Raw genomic sequence first — 21,780 nt, forward strand, 5'->3', positions numbered from 1 at the left:
AGTGTATGATCATGTTCATTCCTCATGAGAAACCCCAAAGTGGAATTTTGATCCATTCACGGCATCCCCTCCCAATCCACAAAAACAAGCAGGTTCTTAAACTCTGTTTACCCAAATAAGCTCAGTGAACTCAAAATCTATGAGGAAACTGATAACATAATATTTTTAAGTTATCGTACTTAAAAATTAAAAGTTAATCAGAACTTAGAATATTTGAATTGTCATTTAATACTTTAACTAAATTGAAACTATTACTTCTTCCTCATACCTCTCTGGGTCACAGTCCTGCCAGACCTATGGTGAGAGTAAGCCAGAGTTCTGATGCATGTAAACTCCATACAGAAAGGGGGGCTGTTCCAGGTTCCTGAGCCAGGGCCTGATCCAGGGTTTTCTTGTTCTAAGTCAGGAGCACGAACCACTGTGCCACCAGAACTTGAAGAATCTTCTCTATATGTAGGATATTTCTTTATGTATTTTAGTCCAATAAAGATATAACAAGTCAAAGTTGAATCGGTTTATAGGATTTAGGCTGACTTGACTTGGTTGCTACTTTTGAGTTCTATGATTATAAAACTTTTGAAATCATTGGACTGTTTGGGTTTACAGTGCAATGTGGCATCACAAAGTGAGGACCAGCCCCTTCCAGGAAGAGTCTGCGTTGACAGCTCCGGCCCCAGGTTAACAGACACACCCACTTTCTCAGCTGAGCTAACGGTAGTTGGCTAAACTCTTTCCGTCTATATGCACAATATGCACATCCATGTTTACAAAAGTTCAGATGTTGTTTGTGTTCGTGGGAGCCAAAGCCGGCACTTGGTGGACGTCATGAAATGGCGTCATGAAAGGAGGCAGAGTCTTAAGGCCCGTACACACCGGGACGAATATTCGCCAGGCGTTATTCGCCAGCGTTTTTCGCCACGTTTTTTGTGTTCACACCCAGGCGATTTTCGCTGACGATGAGTGGAGTGAACATGCAATTTCATTCCCTGACATTAGATGGCGCTTAATGTAAAACAGAAATACTCCTGTACACAAGGTGGCGCTGCGCAACTTTACGCTTCCGAAAGTCGCTTTTCACTCAGAAGAAGAGAGCAAGTATTTACACGCTTGTCAGAATCAAACAAAGAAAACATGAATATTTCAAGCACCAGTAGCTCCAACTGGTGCTCTGGGTCGGGGATATTTTAGAATGTCCGTCATTATTGCTTCGCGGCAGTGTAGACGCTACTTGGCGTCTATCTTCTTCGCTGGTATGTGTGCTCAGCAAGGCAGTTTTGTGTTTGAGCGCCCCCAAGTTGTGTTTTACTGTAACTTCAGAAGCTCCAGACACGTGAGCAAAAGCGCCATTCTCATTGGTCGAATAGATTTCGACGCGACGCGTCGAAAAAAAAAAACGAACCCGAGGCGTTTTTTTTTTTTGACGCTTTAACGCCTGGCGTTTTTTCGCGTCGGTGTGCACACTCACATTGGTGCCCTTTGTTTAGTCACGAGGCGTTAAACGTCGGCGAAAATCGCCGGCGAAATTCGTCCCGGTGTGAACAGGCCTTTAGAGATCGAGTCATCTTACTTACAAAAATAACTAAATAATGAATATTTGATTAAATGAGAACATCAGTGGGGGACCTTTCTGTGTAGAGTTAGCATGTGCTCCCTGTACATGGGTTTCCTCCGGGGACTCTGACTTCCTCCCACCGTCCAAAAACATGCTTCGACCGACCGGTACAGAATCAAAGATCGGCGGGGCTTTTTTCGTCACCTGTGTGAAAGCAAAGTCTCAGAGGCCATTCAATTTGCTGAGAGTGAGCACGCCTGTTTTGCTGATGAGTTTGATTGACAGATTCATTAGCCAATGGTGACATTAGTTAACCTGCCCATCTTTGATTCATAGATGGGCAGGTTAGCGTGTTAGCTTTAGCATGGCTCCTGTAGGTTTATTGTCTTCGTTCTTCAAAAATGACTGGCTTGTGCAACTTTCTTGTGGACTTTGAAGCAAGGCAACAGTGGTTGAATGCAGTTGGCATTGAATGCAGAGAACTGTCTCCTGGTGATGGGATTTGCAATGAATGTTTCACTCAGGATAGATGCTAATACTTTATCCTTATTAGCTATGATGCTAGTCATCCAACACCAGTATATATGTTTTTTTTTTAAAATTATTTGTCTGAATTAAATTATTATATATCTTTTACAGAACGATTTGTGTATGTTTAGTCTGTTTTAATGTCATAAAGTTCTTTTTACAATCTTTATGCTTTGTGGTTGTTTGTGCTAAAAAACGTCCACACTTTAGATGAGGTGCTGCAAAACAATTAATAAACTATTAACAAAGTTAATTAATACATTTGTAAAGCTTATAAGCAGTTTAGTAATATGGATTTAGAAGACCATGGTCTGACTTTAGATGTTAATAAATCTTATTAACACTTTCAGGTATTTGGAAGACATCTATAATGCTAATAAATATCTTACTAGCATCTGACACATTAATAAAGCCGATTAATTTGTTACGTTAGTTAATAAAACTTATGAACACTAAGGCTTGTGTAAGGCGTCTATAATGCTAATAAATATCTTACTAGAACCCCAAACAATAATAATACTTCTTAATTTGTTAACAAAAGTTGTTAATAAATCTTATTAAGCTTATTAACACTGACACATTTGTTAAGCACCTATAATATCAGTAAATGCATCCTTAGCATCTTAAAAACATCCTAATAATAATGCTTGCAAATGTGTTAACTAAGTAATTTAATAAACCTTATTAGACTTATTGTACTAATAAATTTCTTACTAAAACCCTATAAATTCATTTATAATGCTTGTTAATGTGTTAACAGAGCTTGTTAAGGAATCTTAATATAAAGTGTTACCTTTGTTTCGCTTTCACTAAGCATTGTAGCGGCACACATATCATATTGGGGGCCACAAACATTTCAACCCACTGATTCCAGCCTGACTCCTGAACCTCCGTGTCAGCTGATGTGAAAGCTGCTGCTCTGCTTCATCAATGAGGTGAAGATCCATCCCATCTGACCCGACTGTGTTTGTTCATCTAATCCGGCTTCTGAACACGCTTCCCCCTTTTCGGTTCCGCTCTATCGGGAGCCGAACAGACGAGGGGGATCCTGAAACATTGACATGAAGGTCTGCAGACATCAGGAGCTCCAGCTGGATCCTCCTGGTTGCTGATGGTGAATGAGTGTGGATGATAACAGTGTTCATGTGTTACAGTATCAGTATGAAGCAGGCTGCCCCCCCTCCCCCCAATGCCTTCCATTGTCCAGCTCTGAGCAGCATTTCCCTTTTAATTGAGTTTACTGCTGCGGGACCGGCGGCGCATTGAAATATTATTTAATGAAAAGGAAGCAGCTGCATGGAAACATCGATTCATTTGGAGGGAGGGGTAAAGGCAGTTTGCTGAGCTGAACGTTTTGAGCCCCAGAGCATAACCCCCCATTTCTACTGTTTGCATGGATCTCCTGTTTGAACTACATTAACATTTCCGTCCATTTCTTCCTCTAATGACACCGGCAAAATACGATCGGAAACAATCAAAATCATTCCTAAACCTCTGGGGCAGAAGCTCCATCTCTGTCTGAAAAACGGAATAATTGTTTTTAACCCTTTATAACCCAATTAAGACAGAAATCCACGTACAGTAAATATTTCTACAGATTATTGGCTTGGGTGAGTAATATACTTCATTAGACCTGCACAATAAATCAAAATGATATCGTCATCCCAATTTCACCCTATACCTGTATTGCAAAAGTAGACTGCGATAAATGGTTACCTTTAATGCTTTCACCATTAACTGTGTCATATAACTGGACGAATTGTGTGTGAAAATGCCTGACTTGCAGTTCCAACCAAACAAAGTCAATTCAGTCGCCATTTTTCCAAGATATGTCCATCGCCATGTTGGGACTAGGTGTCCTCAGTAATTCATGGTTGGTCCGTGTCGGTCTAAGTCTACGTTTCTATGGCAACCTCTCTCAAATCAGGAGTAAGCCTGTTAGAAGACCACACCCCTTCCACTGAAAGCGAGCCTAGGAAAAACTGTCAATCAAATGCTTCGAACATCCGACACACATTGAGGGGATTAAGCAGTCTCATTGAAATCAAATGATTACACTCTGTCCGCATTAATTGAGATCTTCCTCATTCCCGAAAAGTCACACCTGCTGAGAGCTGAAAGGCTTTCCATCCCTGGCAGACATGTTTCCTCACCAGTTGAGTCTTTCCAAACGCCTCTGACAGCCACCCCCCCATCTTCACCAAAGCCTGCAGGCTTTGTCTCACTGTTGTGCATCTGTTGGGGGGCACTCAGCTGGCACCCTTGATAAGAAAAACTCATCTGACTCAGCATTTTGTGACACAACATTTCCTTAATCTTTTCAGACCCAGAGTGAAGCAGCGGTCCAGAATGAGGAGCCAGAGGACACTGAAACACTGAAAAGCAGAGCTCAAGAGGACAAGATAGCAAAGGCTCTTATGGCTTTCCCTATCAGCAGCTGCAGATGCTCCGAGTGTGGAAGCCAGAGCCGCTTATGGCAGAGCTGAGGTCCAAACTGAGCCAGGTTTAGGGAGCGGACATGTTGGTTCAGGTGCAGCAACCCCCCATTTGAACCGATTCCTGCTGGGGGACGTGTCCTCGCTGCAGGAACAGAGAAGCCCTGCTTCCCTGCAAATCAAAGCCACTCAGCTCTGAGAAGCCTTTTGAAGCTTCATGACCTGGAACTGCTTCATAAATGGTTCAAAAGCTTCATGTGTTCAGACACACACTGGAAGCTTCTTGTTGGATTGTTGTTTCAGAGACTAAAACCTGCAGTAAAGGTGCTGATCTCACCTCAGAGGGGTTCTGTCAAAGGTCTCTGTGTGTATGGGGGGGGGTGTAACTGCTGCCCCTCTCCCCCATATCCATCTCCTCCTGATATAATAAACTTATAACTAATCAATTTTGAGCACAAACCACCAGTTCATGGTTGAGGTACTTTCAAGGGGATTATCCTGATCTGAACAGCGGCTCACGCCGCGGATTTCCAGTCTGCGGTGTGTTTTCATTGTGTTTCACGACTGTCAGCTAGTTTACATTGTTCTATGTTGCATCTCCGGTCCGTCCCCCCTCCCCACTGGCTCCCAGAGGAGAGGTTTGTCCTGCCACCCCCGTGTCGAGTCCTGCTCTCTTCGGTCATCCAAAACTTAAAGAAATCAGGCCGCATGCCCTCTCCTTCCTCACTCAGTTATGTAAAATCATGTTTTGGGTCATAAAAGATGTTAATTTTTGTACTCCAAAAAGAAACTTGACAGTGATATTCGTAGTATTCACGTCTATTATCGCGTGGACACGTCACCTTCAAAATAAAGTAACAATTTATTTTGAAATTACAAAGAACATGTTCATGTAGGTGCCTGTAGGATGTCCACACAAACAACACTCTGATTGATTAATTTCCTCATTTCTAGCAGTGAAGCCAGATGCAGATTATTACGGGTGAAAAAAATCCATACAATGTGCCTGCGTCTCACCTGCTTTACCCCTACTTACATTAACTTGTTGTGTAAGTGTTCGCCACGACCTGTCACCTGCAGTAGCCCTGGGAAAAAATGTTTTATGATCTTAGTATTTTGTGCCCCGTACAACTGCACCCATTTTTTGCTCGTATGATTAAGACTACATGAACGTTTCCCCAAAACACCAAGAAGAAACTTTTCCACCACCTGACGGAGCAGCACAAATCGCGTTGGGTGGGAAATGTAACTTTCCACTGCTGTCAACCTACAACCATCAGGATCAGGATTCAGTGTTTCGCTCAAAGACACTTTGGGACAACCCTGTGATCTTCAGATAAAAGGTCGACCACTCTACCTCTGTACCACGGCCGCTCTGAAGTGTAATGCGTCATTTTTAAAAAGATTTAAGGGTTTCGTAAGATGCATAGTGCTGCTGCTTTCCTGCTCGCATCTTTGATTTTTAAGGTGTTAGGTGTTGGTCAAGCTAGACTTAAGGGTCAGTTTAATGGTCAAAGGTCAAACGGGAGAGCATCACCGTGTAATGTGAGTGTGACGGGGTCTGCTGGCCTCTCAGGGGCAAACACAGACTGAAGCGGGACTGACTTGTTCAGCCGCACCTGTCAGCGTGGAGGAGCAGCCAGCAGACAGATGACCTCTCTGTCAGGAGGTCCTGCTGCCCCCCACCCCCACCGAACAGCCCATCACTGAGGGACATTTCACACAGAGAGACTGCAGAAGCGGCTCTTCCTCTTCATCCAGAACACACCTCTTCATCACCGCATGTGTGAAGCTCCAGTGTGGGAGAAAACTGGGACAAAATTCACAGCAACATACAGAAAATGCTGCTTAGCTAGTAAAGACAAATTTTATGAGAGCAAATGAGTCATTGATAAGGAGAAAAATGAATCTTAAACTTCCAATGTGGTGCTGGATTCAGGCTCTGCTTATTCTAAAGGGAAATTCAGGATCCTAATACTCAGTGGTTTGAAGTCAATTGCTGTTTCAAGCTCCAGACTGAAGATGAACTCCAGAATAGCGGCTGTACAGCCATGTTACAGTTATTATATAAATAGCAAAGAAAATAACTACTAAAGTCCAGCGGAACACTTGTTTTTTAGAAAAATACAAGAATACAAGATTCAAAATATTTTTTGAGTATTAAAAAAACAAAAAAAAACCTGCATCCACTTGTTTACAGTTCAGTTTTTTATTTTAAAAGCCTCGTTTCCACTAAGTGGTACAGTCCGGTCTGGAACGGTCCAGGTAATTTAGGTGAGCGTTTCATGCGGGGTGAAGCCAACAATAACAATGGCGGTCATCCAGCAGCTCATTTTTTTCTACTTTTGGTTCTTCGTATTTAACAAATTTGTATTTTTCTCTTTCAAGTGCAAAACTTTTCAAAGTTTTACGCTCAAAACAGTGAGTGTTACGCTTGGAATAATGGCACAAAAATCCCTCCACAGAACTCTGCTGAGAACTTCTCAGGTCAGAGTCAGGACCTGCTGGGTGTCAGTTTGACTGTTAGCAAACCCTCAGCAGAGTCTGATTTCACTAACGGATGACCAGACACAAACCAGGGCCTTATTTTAGGTTTCATTCTGAGGAGGGGGATCACGGATCTGAATATGTTGAGTTCAGATTGTGTTACGTAATGAAGCGAGATGACAGCAGCTCATGTAGAGCGAACTGTGAGCTAATTACATCACGCTGAGGGGGGGCTGGGGGGCAGCTTAGAAAGCCCCATGGCAGCTGGTTAAAGGAACTAAAGCATTTTCCTCTTTTTCCTCCTTCAGCCGAAATGACAGTTTTTTAAGCTGCTGCAAAGAGAGTGTGTGGCTAACTGGATTAACGTTAGCTGGGACTTCAGAAAGAGTGTCTGTTCATCATCTGTCTGCCAGCACACACACACACACACACACACACATTTCACAACACATGCAACTGAACCGCACCATACAAAGATGGAACCACAAGCTTACCCTCCTGTCTAACCATCCTTTAATCCCACAAACTGCTTTTCCACAGATTATGTTAATGTTTGTGACACCGACTTTACACGCTCCACTTCACAGGACTGAATACTTGCAAGATCGAACCCGACTTTTTCCGCATGTCACTTTCTGCGGGGGGTTACTTACAATCCAACTCCCTTTGCTGATCCGCACAGAAACTTTAGAGACTTTAAAAGAACAAACTTCTCATCAAACTTTACTTTAACCAGTAAAGCCGCTTTGAAAACTAAAGGAAAAGAAGAAAATCCGCATTTCCTTTAAAGTGTTTTGCACTTAACATTAGATGTCTTATGGACCGGTAGGTGTTGGATGTACACAATGTATTGTCTTTATTATCATTCTATATGCTGTTTTTAAGACAGTTTTTTTTTTTTTAACTCCGTTGACCCACACTTTGAAAACTGCTATGTTTGGGATTTTTCTCTTCTCCACATACCATCTGGAGGAAGGAGACGTCTAAGAAAACGTCTGGAATACAAACTGATAAGCTGGAACTGTGGACCAACACTCCCAGGTCTGATGCAAGACGTTTAATCCAGCGCATTGTTAACTGCTGACCTTGGATCTCTTCGATTTGTTATTCTTTTTTGTAACCAGGGCAACCAATTCTAAACAAAACAGTAGGTTGGATAGGCATCCACAGAGCTGTCGGAGATGGAGGCGTTGGACGGTTGTCTGTTTCGGCCCTCCTCGTGAGAAATCGTACAGCTTTCTGTACTGCCTGTTTTTTAATACTAGCTTGTGTTTTTAGAAAAAACCTTGACAGGACGGCAGGATTTTCCTAACCATGACCTCACCTGTACGTCGACGTGTAGGTTTAACATTTGATGGACAGGATGGAGGATTTCGCTGGTGTTCATTTTTTATTTCTGTGTTGCAGATTTTGTAGTTGTTTCAGGACAGTTTCACTAAACACTTCTACATTTAATACTAAAAAATAAATAAAAAATAAAGTGTGCCAAAAAAAGTAAACTACCATAATGACTCCACCCACTGTGGGCAACCTGGGGTTGAGGTGCATTGTGGGAGTTCATTTTTTCTGTTTCTGCTCTAGACTGAGGTTGTGTTTTTTGTGTTCTTAGATTTTGTGTTTCAAGACTCTTGAAAAGTTTGAAATAGAGTAAACCCTCACACACGTACACAAACCCTCACAAACACAGAAACACACATCCCCACACAAATAAAATCTGAAAAATCTTTTAGCTACAAAGCAGAGACTAACTATTTCAGGAAACTCCCAACTGCTACAGAAAAACTGGATATTGGTAATTCAAAGCCTAAGCTTCCAGGGACTTCTGCAAAGCATTATGGGTGAGGAAGTTGAATCGCCGATTAGCGTGAACTAGGTGCAACTGTATTTCCTTCAGGTGACAGGAATAGACAATCAGCTGATATTTCTTTTGAGGACATATCAGGAGTTGATTGCTACTTATAGCTGTGGTGTCTGTCAAGAAGCCCCACCTTCTTTTAACTTGCCCCCGCCCACTTTAAAACATGAACACATTTCAAACACATAGAGCTGAGATCACTCTAGTTTAGTGATTCAGCTGACCTCACTGTGTTACAATGAATGTGTTAACCTCCTTAAATAAATGAAAAAATTCTCAGCTTGATTACGAAATGATGTTTATTATAAATCCAGATTTAGAGCTGAAGCAAATCTGTGGAACTGTTGAAAAAACTAAAAAGAGAAAACAAAATGTTTAAAATTATCAGGAAATTTTATTCCCTAAAGATAATTAATGAGAGAGAATACATGTTTGTTAAATTTTTGAACGGTCAATTATGTTTTTCTTCTTTCTGATTGACCGTATAGAATGTCCTGTCGTCACTTGACAACGTTCTGTCCTGTCATTCTTCCTGACCTGAGGCAGACTGACTGTAATTGGGATTGAACCCTTGGTCTGGACATTATGGACCCAGGCTCAGTCATCAACACAGGCTCAGTAAAAATGTGTTTCCTCCCATGGTTATTTGCAGCTCCTCTGGGGGGGCGGAGGGAGGAGCATCTGTGCAGGAATCACCAAGGTGTGCGTGCACAGCTTTGAAGTTTGCCAGGAGCTGCAGTGGACAACCATGGGATGGGATTTTCATTTAGCGATTACTGGTGGTTTCTGCAGAAACCAAATCCACTCGTTGAGAAAGTTTGGACTAATCCCAGCAAAGCAGCTTCAGATTTCCTTTGGATGTGCTGCTGGGCACGTTTTCTCCTGCATGCTCAGCATCCTGCAGGATCTGTGTGCTGAAGCTACTGTGACAGCTCCGTACATCTAAACTGGCAGCACATATTTGTGTTTTCAAATGACTCGGCATGTGTCCACCATTGATGAATTTTTTCCCTCTCATCTGTGTTTTTTTTTTGATTACATTCACATCACAATTCTCTGTGAAAGAGTCAGAGCTACGGACTTTTTTTACTCATCTGTTAGTGCAAAAGCTATTTGGCAAACCTGATGCTAATCCGCTTTATTATTCTTGAAGACCCACGCAATAAACTTGTGTTTTTGGTGTTTTTAACATGTTCTTCTGGCATTTTTCTGATAATGGAGCACATTTATAAAGAAAATTACACTTAAAATTACAGCTCATAGTATTTCTTCATTCAAATTGTTGTGAAGTCTAGTTCTTACATAAATTCTACCATTAGCAGGCCACAGGCTTTCTGCTCTGCTCCATTCTGATGCATAGACGACTAAATACACATACATCTTTGTTTTTCTCGTCTGACAAGGGTATTTTGCTCCAATATTTGCTCCGGTATGTTAGTTTGGGATTGTGAGGGGCTGTATGCTAGTGGCAGGAAAAACTACAGTGCGCGACTGTTCTCTACAATGACTAATAAACTGGACCTGGACACAAAAACTCTACATAAACACCAGAAAAACTGAAGCTGCAGATGTTCTGATGATGGCTCTGGTTGTCTGTACTTGTATTTTGGACCTCCGTGCTGCATTGGACAGAACATTTTGATTCTTGCTGTTTTCATCTTGCTTTCTTTTTGACACCTCCTGTATTTTGGTTCTGCTTCACTTCCTTTTAGCGCCTCACATCTGAGCTGCTTTCCAGACACAGCTTCTCTTTTTTAGTCACCCGTCTCTCTGGAACCAGTTTAACGTCGTGTTTGGTTCGTCCGTCGGTAAGTTCTGACGTTCAGCCCCTTCAGTGATTTTGGGTTTTAACGTCAGCTCTTCTTGGTTTTCAGTGGTGAGAAATGTGCGATGTGTGTGTGCTTTCCACTTTAGTGTCATGGTACCTCCGGGAGTCCTCTCCTCCCCCTTCCCCTCTCTGCTTCCCTTCATAGATTGAACCCAGCACTTATCTCATCTCCAGTCCAGTATTTTTGGTTACCTTGTTCCAGTATTCATCGCCAGTTCGTTACCCTCTATGGTGCAGTACCTTAAGTTAACCTCGAATTCTGAATCAAACTTTTGTCTTGCTAGTTTACTCATTCAGGTTTTCGCTCTGTCTACAGAACTTCTCATCCACCTGGATTCAATCTCTCGCTCCAGACCACATAGACCGCCTTTCCATCCTAAGCCTCCAGCCATGCCGTCTCTTCAGCCACACCTCCTACACCAGCCACGCCGCCAACTCCACACGCCACAACTTCGTTCCTTGTCACGCCACACTCCCACCTCACCCAAATAAAACCACCTACCTTTGGATCCTCGTCTCGCAGTTCCCCGCTCTGATGACTCGTCCTTGGATTACACTTCTCTTGTCACTCCTCGTGCGTGATCTTTCTGGGTTCCAGCATTTGGGTCTGTTCTCATCACAGCCGACCCTGACATTTAGACTAAGTCTGAAAACATCTGAACTGCGCGATGCAGTAAAACCCATCCACGCATTTATCTATAAACTCCTCAATATTATTGTGTGGCGTATACTTGTATAGCGTTTATTTTCTACCTACCCCGACCTTTCCCAAAGCGCTTTACAGTCCCATTCACACATTCACACACACATTCACAGACTGGTGGCGGCTCCGCTGCCAGTCACTGGTGCCAACCTCCCACCAGGAGCAGGGTGGGGTTCAGTGTCTTGCCCAAGGACACTTCAACAAATGGGCGTGCAGGGCGGGAATCAAACCTGCAGTCATCTGATCGGAGGTGAACAAATTTCAACAAAGCCTGACGTTTAACTCAGAAGAAAAACATAAAAAGGTAAAACTTTGAGTTTGTGGGTATAATCTTCTTCAAATCTGATTCTTGGTCTAAAAATCCTTTGAGTCAGTGTTTCTCAAATAGTTGGGGCGAGCTCCCCCTGTGGGGCATGGTGGGGCAAGGATTACAATCTTTTTATTTGAAAATACAGGCAACTGTATTTTTATATAAAAAGAAAAAACAATGTTACTAAAATTATTGATTATTTGATTTCTGTATTTTTTTTATCTTTTTGCTTTCTTTAATGATAATAAGGATACAATGTTTTGCAGAGATATACTTTTAACTTGAGCAACTTCCCTCATGATATTAATAATAATTGCAGCAGAAAGTCACTATGGGGGGATGTAAGGGTAAGCTCTTCATTGGTGGGGCGTAAGACACAATAATTGAGAAGCACTGTTTTAAGTGGGCTGCACGGTGGAGCAGTGGTTAGTGGTTAGGCCCCCGGTTCAAGTCCCGGCTGGGGGACATGAAAAACACAACATCAATGGGGGACCTTTCTGTGTGGAGTTTGCATGTTCTCCCTGTGCATGCGTGGGTTTTCTCCGGGATCTCCGGCTTCCTCCCACTGTCCAAAAACATGCTTCATAGGTTGATTGGCAACTCTAAATTGTCCATAGGTGTGACTGTGAGAGTGAATGGATGTGTGATTGAGGATATTCTACCCTGCGACAGACTGGCGACCAGTCCAGGGCATCCCTTGCCTACGCCCAAGTGGCCGGGATAGGCTCCGGCAACCCCCGTGACCCCGAAAGGGAAAAACGGTCAAGAAGATGAATGAATGTTTTAAGTGTTTAGATTGTTCAACATTAGTCAGAACTCCTTTGGACTAAAGAAAAACCCAAAATCAGGAAAAAAGCTGTTATGAATAATCAAATCAGGCTAACAGAGCGTCACTTTAGGCTTCCACCGTTGTGTCTGCGCTTTGCAAGCAAGCCGGCTGTTCAGCTGTTTGTCTCTCTAACTGTTGCTTCTACATGTGCTTCTTCAGAAAGACAAGAGCTTTGTATCACACAGACTGCGGTCGTGGTCCACGTTTGAGGTCACGTCGGCGAGACCTTCTCATTCCGACTCCTTCATGTGCACAACCCAGCTTTCTCACGATTTCCTTCAGGACACGCATCCGAGCCCGGTCCAGACTAAAAATACTCCAGGGTGGCTGACAGACCCATGCGTTAGCATGAGTCAGCAAATTACCCCCTCCCTCCTCCCGGCAGCAGCAGAAAGGTATTTTCTTCTGTGCTTCATACTGTCAAAACCTTCAGTCATCTGCATCTCTGCTCCTGAGCATCAGCTTTCAAAGCAGCTTTGATTTCATCCAAATCTGATCTGCTCGAAATTCACAAATATATGACCAACAGACGCAGGTACTGATTTCAGATCCTTTGAAATCAGAGTATTTTTGACAACGAGATGCAGATAATTGATGGTTTCCACAAACTTTGACCTCTAACCTTTTGATTTAGATCTTTATGGTTGACATTTAACACTATTACATGACAAAGATTGTTGTGAAAGACCAGTTTCCAACTGTCTTAACTATAAATATAAAACATCTAGAATACTGCTGAACGTATTTCATGAATCATATTGTGTAAATAAATGCGGCTGCAGCTCATTTTGCCAGAACTGTCCATACTGCACATTCATAAATGACCATTGCACAAAATGTATTGCAATGTATTTACATGCACTATACACAGCCATTTAATTGAAATAACCTGGCAGGTTAATGATGTACAGTCTAGTCTGCACTTTTTTCTGCACGAAAACCCATTTGGAAATCAGGCCACTCTAATGTAGAAATAAGCATCAAACTCAATCTTAGCAGGTTGAACAATAGAGAAATCTGATCTGAGCAGGTTGAGCCTCTATGTTCCTTTTAAATCATCATTTCCTGTTTGCCTAATGTTCATCCACCGGAGTAATAAAACTGACAGTTATCATCCTCCACTGGAGCACTGAACGAACCCGGAGAGCTCGTGCTGCAGAGGAGCAGATTTTATCGCGCTTACACATCTGAAACAATGCAATGAGTGGTAGAAAGCAGAAGTTCTCCATCTGTGACGGGTTGGGATGTCTATCCTGTGCAGGGAGCACTCTCCCCCAGGACTGAAGAATCACACAAATGAAAAGCAATGGTGATCGTCCCTGTGTGTGAACATGGCTGAATGCAGCTAATTACTCCGCCTTCGTGCAGGAAATGTGAGGAAGAGACCAGGATGGCTCTGTGTGCTCGATGTGGACTTCATCACCAATACTTGTCCTCTGATTAGGTTCATTCATAAAACACAGCAAACATATGTGAACACCAAGAATGTCATTTTGAAGCTTCAAGTCCGTCCCTGTCGATAACACAAAAAAAGCAAAGACAGCTGGACAGACATAAGTGGGTACGTTAGGACCCAAAAACTGAACCCGAAGAAGTGGTTTAAAATAGGAATATTCTGCTACCATTTAATTAAAAAGTTAACAGGTGTCCTTTTGACTTTTTAAGGTCCCTGCTATTTTATGCAGGCTTCACAGTGGCGTGCTACTTAGCCCTCATGCCTGGTTCAAAATCCTGGCTGTGTTGCCCCTGTGTATGAGTCAGTTCTCTCTGAGCAGTCCACAGTTCAAAATCATGTTTTATAGGTTGATTGGTGACTCTATCTTAACCTTTAGGTGTATGTGACCCTGAAATAGACAGGGAAACAGTTCAGGATGTACCCCACCTTCACTCATAACCCTTGTGCTACCCTAGGCACTTTGATATTGGGAGTTGGGTCATCTAGACCCACTAGACAGTGCGTTGAACTTTTTTCTTCAAAGATTTGTGATCTTCACTGCTTTCCATGGTTTACATGAAATCCTGTCCACCTTTATTCACCTTTGTCATGGTAGGGAGAACATGTCAATGGTCATCTTGACCCCATAGGAAGTAACTGGAAAGGGCTTCAGTAATCCTTGTTTAGTCACTGGTACCCCTGAAGGGGGTCATTTGTGCAGACTTGTGGTACCACAAGGCCACTGTGGTAGACCTCAGTTTGTTGCTGTCCAGGCATTGAACTCAGAAAATTGTGGTCAAGCAGTTTCTCAACAAACTATGGCGGATTCTGTAAAACAGTTTGTCAGAAGTGGGATTTGAACCCACGCCTCCAAGGGAGACTAACCTAAATGCAGCGCCTTAGACCCCTCGGCCATCCAGACACAAAATGCTCTATAAAGTATGGTCTGTAAAGATTGTTCAATTGACTATTATTATTGCCTATAATTGGTAAAGAACTGTCCATATTGTCTGCAGAGTATTGTCATCAAAGTATAGTCTGTGGAGTACTTTGAGTAATGATTTGTCCATAGAGTATTATTTGTAGAGTATTGTATTTCAAATGTTTGATGTGCTAGCTTGACATTCTGATGTGTAATGAAGTACTAAAGCATGAATGAGCTGTATTCTTGTGAATATTTACATACTGGGATTATTATTTGGGGTTTCACAAGTCTTTTGTGTGGGTAGCAATGCTTATTAACGTCTGTAAGCAGAGATTCTCACCATCATAGGGCCTACGTCATAGTACCCTAAAGTAAATACACCTAAGATTCTCCATTAATAAAACAGATTGGACTGTTGAGAAGAAACCATCAAAAATGCATTATCCTGAAGTTTTTCACTTACCTTTCAGGACAGTTTGGATCAAAGCTGGAAATAACAGACCAGACAAGCTGGTTTTTTAAACCACCAGAAATACAAAGAGTTCTTATAAGTCTGCACCGTCCTTTTTATTGAGAAAGTCTGTCTGCTAGAGTACTAATCCTGAAAATTCTACTTGACTCATTGTGAACATACAGGGTAGGAGGGAAGGAAGAATGAACCACTTCATAGATACTTTAGCTAATCTTTACCCATGTTAACAATGGGATGTTGTATAATTTGACTTTTTGAATAGCAGAACACCGAGAAGATGAAATGAATGTCTTGCAGTTCCTGACGCTGTGAAGCCCGAAGCCCTGAAGCTGGTACAAAACAGGGTGTCAGTGAAGAAAGGGGGTGACGCAAACAGACTTACGGAGGGAGTGCCACTCATCCTGCCTTATTAGTTTGGTGGTGTCCTCTGAGAGGTCTTTGGGGATGCTTGCAGAGGAGTAGTGATACTTGATGTAGGAGCACCTCGCAGTGGAGCCTGCAGACAGGAAATGGAAGAATTAAAGACAGAAACCATCAATCTTAACGTCAGATGGACTCTGACAGCGCTGAACAGATGCTGGAAACAGGCAGGATGAAGCCTAAAGGCCTTTTCTGCTGCTGATATCTAAATCAGACAGCAAGAGCCACTGACTGTCCGGAAGAACCTTTTCTTCTTCCTCGTTTTCATCCCAACAATATTCATAAATACACCGGATGGAGGGTGTTTGACGTCATTCTAAACAGTGAAAGTTAAACCGGATGTCAGACAGACATGCAAAATATGGTTTTCCCCACCCACCATAACAGCCCAAAAGTGAGAAAAGGGCGGGACAAAGTAAAGTTAGTTTTGTTGAGTCCACCTAAAAGTCCACCCACCCGGTAAGCAAAATAAATAAAAAAACATCGAATAAATCACAAATTTGAGCTCTAATAAAATTCAAATGACTAATTAAAAAAAAAAAAACAGTAGTCATGAATAAAACAATAAAAAGTGAACCGGTCTTTTACAAATATGTTTACAGTCTGGGAAAACGCTTCTTTCTAAAATCCAGTGTTTTTATTTTTATTTTGTGTGTGTTTTTAATATGTTAGTGCAGCAATCTTTTTCTCGTGATGAAAGAAATAAGAACTAAAACTGCGTATCTGAGTATGTCTATGTCTGTCGTGACGGACCAGGAGCAGACAAAAACATGCGGTTTGAAAAACCTCGGGTTTGTGACGCAGTAACTGCCATGCGCATATTGCAATATCAACATAGGGCTACGTTTGCGCCTCCAGTCTCACCGACAGCTCAGTGGCGAATTTCTTTTTTTTGGACAACCTTTCAGCTGTTATAATACAACAGCAGCAGTTATGAAGTAAAGAAAGTAGGAAGAGTACCAGAAAATATGTCTTAAAAACGACACAGGCTCTTAGATTTTGGCTCAAAAAAGGCATAATAATAATGAAAGATCACTGGGAACGCTTTCACAAAAGATAAAAATATAGTTGGAGTGGAACTTTAAGGGATCAACATTTTTGAGAACAGATGGGGGTTTGGTTCCACCTGAGGGGTTATGCAGCATGACTTCAGCTCTCATAAACATTTTTATTCCACTCAGAGGTCAGTAGGTCTGTTCAGTTTGACATAGAAAAGAAAACGGCAGGTTTCCCTAGGATTTCCATCACCGTTTAGACAGCTGGAATGAGAACAGACATTATAAAAGAGTCGAAGAGCTGTAAATGTCATGAAGGAGGGGCGTGAATGCAGTGAATGAATGATGATTTTTAATTGAAAACATTTCGGGGATCGCTTCTTACTAACAATCCTCTCATCTGAGGATGAAGAACGCAGCTCTCTTATTTTTTTAAATTTTGTCGCTATTTTCACGTTTGACCTCTTTCTTTAGCTCCTGCAGGTGTTTCTGCTGTGGACGGTTAGCTGCTGTATGTCTGTTTTCCTGTGAAATATCTGAGCTGAGACTCCAACCAAACCTTTTTCCGTTCCTCCTCCTCTGTCAGCAGAAACCTCAACCTCACACTGAGACCGGCTGATTTCCTCGCTGACGTCTCCAGGATCTGTTTTACGATTGGCTGTCCAAAAGCTGCTTATGGCTATTTGCAGATTCATCTTTGACTAACATGGACCTTGTATGGATAAATGATGGAGAACATCACTCACAGCTGACCACAGGTTCCTGCTTAGCAAGGCCTCCGTCACATTTGACTCTGAAATCCACTCACGGTTTTAGAAACAAGGCCCCGGGATGTAATTAGATTAAAAAGGAGCGAACTTTGGCTGGTAGCCTGACAGATTCCCTCTCACAGCAGCAGCATGGCACACATCGCCAAACACCACATCAGGGGGGATGGGAAGGGAAGCGTCAGATTATGGTTTAGCTGGAAAAAACCTTAAGATCAAAGCAAATGAAGGTAAAATTAGGAGGAACTAAACATTTAGATAAGTACTTGTTTCTATTTGAGCTGTTGTGACCATAACTCAACAATATTTGCCACACATACTACCAACTAACTGATATCAATCCTCGGTTTTCCTAATAAATCTTTTGAATGGCCCCCCTCCTGGTGCAGAAAATTTCACTGAGGCATGACTGACATGCAAAAAAACCCACAGTTTTTGGAATCCAGTCAGGAAATGTTCTTACAATAAAACAGAAAAAGCTTTAAAAAAATTACGGATAAAAAAGTAACAGGTGAAGAAACCACCAACGGGAACCTTTCTGTGAGGAGTTTACATGTTCTCCCCGTGCATGCGTGGGTTTTCTCCGGGGACTCCGACTTCCTCCCACTGTCTAAAAACGTGCTTCATAGGTTCATTGGTTACTCTAAATTGTCAACAGGTGTGACTGCAAGTGTGTATGGGTGTGTGAATTGTGGGCCCCTGATTTGCCCACAAAGGCAGGGGCTCCAGCAGCCCTGTGACCCCAAAAGGGACAAAAATGGGTTTAAAAGAAGCAAGGATGGATACATAACTTCAATTTAGGAAAACTATGATCTGAAATGCAGTCGCTTGAACACTACAACTTCTCAAAATGCAACCAAAGACAGCAAGATTAAATGACAAAATGAAACTAAGGAGAGGAAAACCAGAGGCTTTTACAGGCTAAGGCCAGGCAGACAGCGGGGGCAGGCTGAAGAAAAAAATTCCTCTCTGGAATTCAGCCCCACTGCAGCAGAGGTTCCTGGGAGCTTTTAAACCCTCCCAGCCTGCTGATTGGTGGAGAGTGGCAGCGTTAGCAGCAGGGGATGAGCTGGACCTCTGCAGGAGCTAAAAGTCAAACTAAAACACACACATCAAACAAGACATGCAGGCAAGACATAACAAACAGCCCCCCTAGCTTTATGGTGACAGAGAAAAGTCCCACTCCGATCATCTTTTGATCATATTTTAATTGTTTCCAGTGGTCTTTTAATTATGATTATGCCAGTTTTAACCAAAATGTAAGAAATCTGTGTCGTTTTCCACGAAATAGTTTCTGCAGAGTTCCTTAGATATTCACCTCTGAGTAGTGGGCGGAATTGTTGGTGCAGAGTAAGCTTACAGTCCCTCACAAGCCCAAGTAAACATTAGTGATGCAACAAAAATGGTGAGCCATATCACAGCTATCCAGCCGTACAGTTTTGATCCAGATTCCAGCTCAGATGTTCATGGATCTATTTGGATAGAGTGGAGGATGGAGTGGAGAAGGGAGCTTGTGGCCCATCCATAAAAAAGCTTAATTTCCTTTATATATGTCCTCCATCAATGGAACAATGCCACAAGAACACAAACAAACACCTTTTTTCATCGAGGTGGGTCTTTGGTGACGCCCGAAGGCAGCTGTTATAAGACTCAAAAACAGACAATTGTTGTCCAATTGTTTTTTTGGCTTCTTTATTGTAAGAAACGTGAAACAGAGTCTTCTTTAAACACAGAGCTTGAGAGAAAGTGTTGAATGGCATCTTTCAAACAGAGCAGCAAAGATGGTGTCAATCATCTGCTCGGTGGTTCCTCTCAGGTGAAGCAGCAGAAACCACTGACCGACCGGCGCTTCATGACAAGAATCCCAAGAAGTCATGGTGAAGGGGAGGTAAATGAAGAGTGATCCGATACTATCTCCTGTGAAGCATCCAATATCCGTCGGCATCGATCACAACACCCACACCGCCCCAGCCTGGGGGTGTGAAGCTGAAGGGCGCTCTCAACTCATTTCCGTACTTTCAAGTGCTGCATTTCTGAGCGTCAACCTGAGGAAGTCTGCTTTTACACAGTAGACACCTCCCCCGCATGGATGGGCCCCCCTCCCCCCATCTCGAGTCAGGCTGTGGATACGGCTCCTATTGTTAAAATGGATTTCTGACACAGTCATTTCAGCCAAATTGCCCTTCAGCCTTCAGCAAACCTCTTAGAGGCTAGACTCAATTTCCTCCCCTCTGCTGACTGGGACTAGGAGTGGCCATGTTTGTCCCCACACGCGTGTTTCCTCTTTGACTGCATGCCTGGGAGTTATTTAAAGGATTTTTGGGTTTCGATGCCAACTCCTCCTGCTTCACTGTCTGACCTTGCTGGAGCTTCAGTTCTCTGCAGACTGTGTCTAAAGACCACAATGGCCAGAAAAAGAAATAATTGTTGCTGTTAAAATGAATGAAAGTATTGAGTTTGACATTTTATGCTGAAAGCTTTGGTTCTTTTTTCTTGTCAAAAACACAGATGTTGGATTGATCTGTTACGAAGTTCAGCTGTAGAGTTAGAGGATGCTGTAAACTTTGAAGAAATCCAGCAGCAACATGTTTAAGTTCAGAGGAGCTGAAGATCCAAATGACCTGCAGACTCTGATGGAGACTCTGGATGAAGATCTTCAAAGTTAGATATCCTCTTTTCATTTTGTGATCAAAAGACAAAACCAGATGCGGAAACAAGCGTGCAGGTCTTAAGGCCGTTTCACACAGCCACTTCGTACATTTTGAGCATTTTCGACAAAAGACATTTCAGTCTTCCGTGATCCATGCTTGATGTATGTCATTCATAAGTGTTTCTTGTGTTTGTCTTGCGTGGATGTGAGCAGATGTCCATTGAGGGTTTTGGCCGAGACGTCTGCATATGAATTCGTTTCTGAACTGTTCAGAATTTTGGGATGGTTAAGAAATATGCAGTTTCCACGTACTTTACGTAGTTTATACACAATTATTATGTAAATCGTATGCAATTGTGTGTGAGTTTTTTTAAATGCAAATTTGTAGTCATCCACATATGTCTAATGGACTACATATGTATGTTCCACCGATGTATAACTACTATATCGCGTATATGCTGTCGCGTATATGCTGCAGATACTTTAAAATTACGTAATTTACACACAAATCACTACTGAATCACACACGCTTCATGTTCTATGTTGGTTTGCGTGTTCTTTGCATGGTTTATTCGTACTTCTTCCGTGGTTTTAACATGAATCATTCGTGATACATCTGTGAAAATTTCACGTACAGACCACAACTTTTGTCCCTTTTTCCACGTTTATTCACGTACGAGCAATTTTCATCCGTGCTACATGCGCTAAATGTACGTAGTGGTTGTATGACACTGACTTTAGGGGTTGGAGTTAAGATCTGTGGTCTAAGTGAAGTGCCCCCTGGTGGACACAAAGCCTCAGTTATTCCTTTAACATCAGTTTTTGGAAGTAAAAAAATTGTATTCATTCATCTTCTATACCCATTCTGTTCCTTTCACGGTCACAGAGCTGCTGGAGCCTATCCCAGCTCCCAGCTATTCTCAGGGGCAAAGGCAGGGGACAGGTTGCCAGTCTGTCGCTGGGCCAGAATCACACACCCATCCACCCTCATATTGACACTTAGGGACATTTTAGAGTAACCAATGAACCTGTGATGCATGTTTTTGGACGGTGGGAGGAAGCCAAAGTCCCCAGAGAAAACCCACTAAGGGCATAAACTCCACACAGAAAGTCCACCATTGGTGTTCTGTTTCAGCTGGGACTTGAACCATGGGCCTTCTTGCTGTGAGGCAAGAGTGCTAAACACTGCTCCATCGTAAACCAGTTCTTTATAAAATTCAGCCTGAGAAATAGGACGTTTAACAAGCCAGCAGTTCCGAACAGTTCCAAGAAGAACGGGACAGACCTGCAGTAGTTACTAAAACCTCAATAAAAGTCAGAGCAAAAAAAAAAGAGTAAAATAATTTCTTGTGTTATCTGACTGTTGTGTTGCTACAGTTTTACATTTCTGTATTTTACTGTACGTCGCATCTTCAATGAATAGTCTATTGTTGAACTTACGTCATATATAAGGCGGACAAAACTTCAAGGCGCATTAAACGAGATAAAAGAGTTAGAAGTCTGTCAGACTTCATCAACTGCATTTACAGTAACGTTGGCATATTGACATTACCTGTAACTCCCAACCTTTGTTTGCAACACAAAAAACC

General features: G+C 42.4%; 1 protein-coding gene across 1 annotated transcript in view; it reads right to left on the minus strand.

The window, feature by feature from the left end:
* tmem178bb (transmembrane protein 178Bb) overlaps positions 1 to 21,780 on the minus strand; it is a 55,518-nt gene that overhangs the window by 7,188 nt on the left and 26,550 nt on the right. The window contains exon 3 of the mRNA XM_023952419.2: positions 15,742 to 15,855. Coding sequence (XP_023808187.1) covers positions 15,742 to 15,855 — 114 coding nt within the window. The remainder of the gene's footprint in view (positions 1 to 15,741; positions 15,856 to 21,780) is intronic.

This window comes from Oryzias latipes, chromosome 23 (genome assembly GCF_053564925.1).
Source record: "Oryzias latipes strain Hd-rR chromosome 23, Olatipes_Hd-rR_3.1".
Classification (NCBI taxonomy): Eukaryota; Metazoa; Chordata; class Actinopteri; order Beloniformes; family Adrianichthyidae; genus Oryzias; species Oryzias latipes.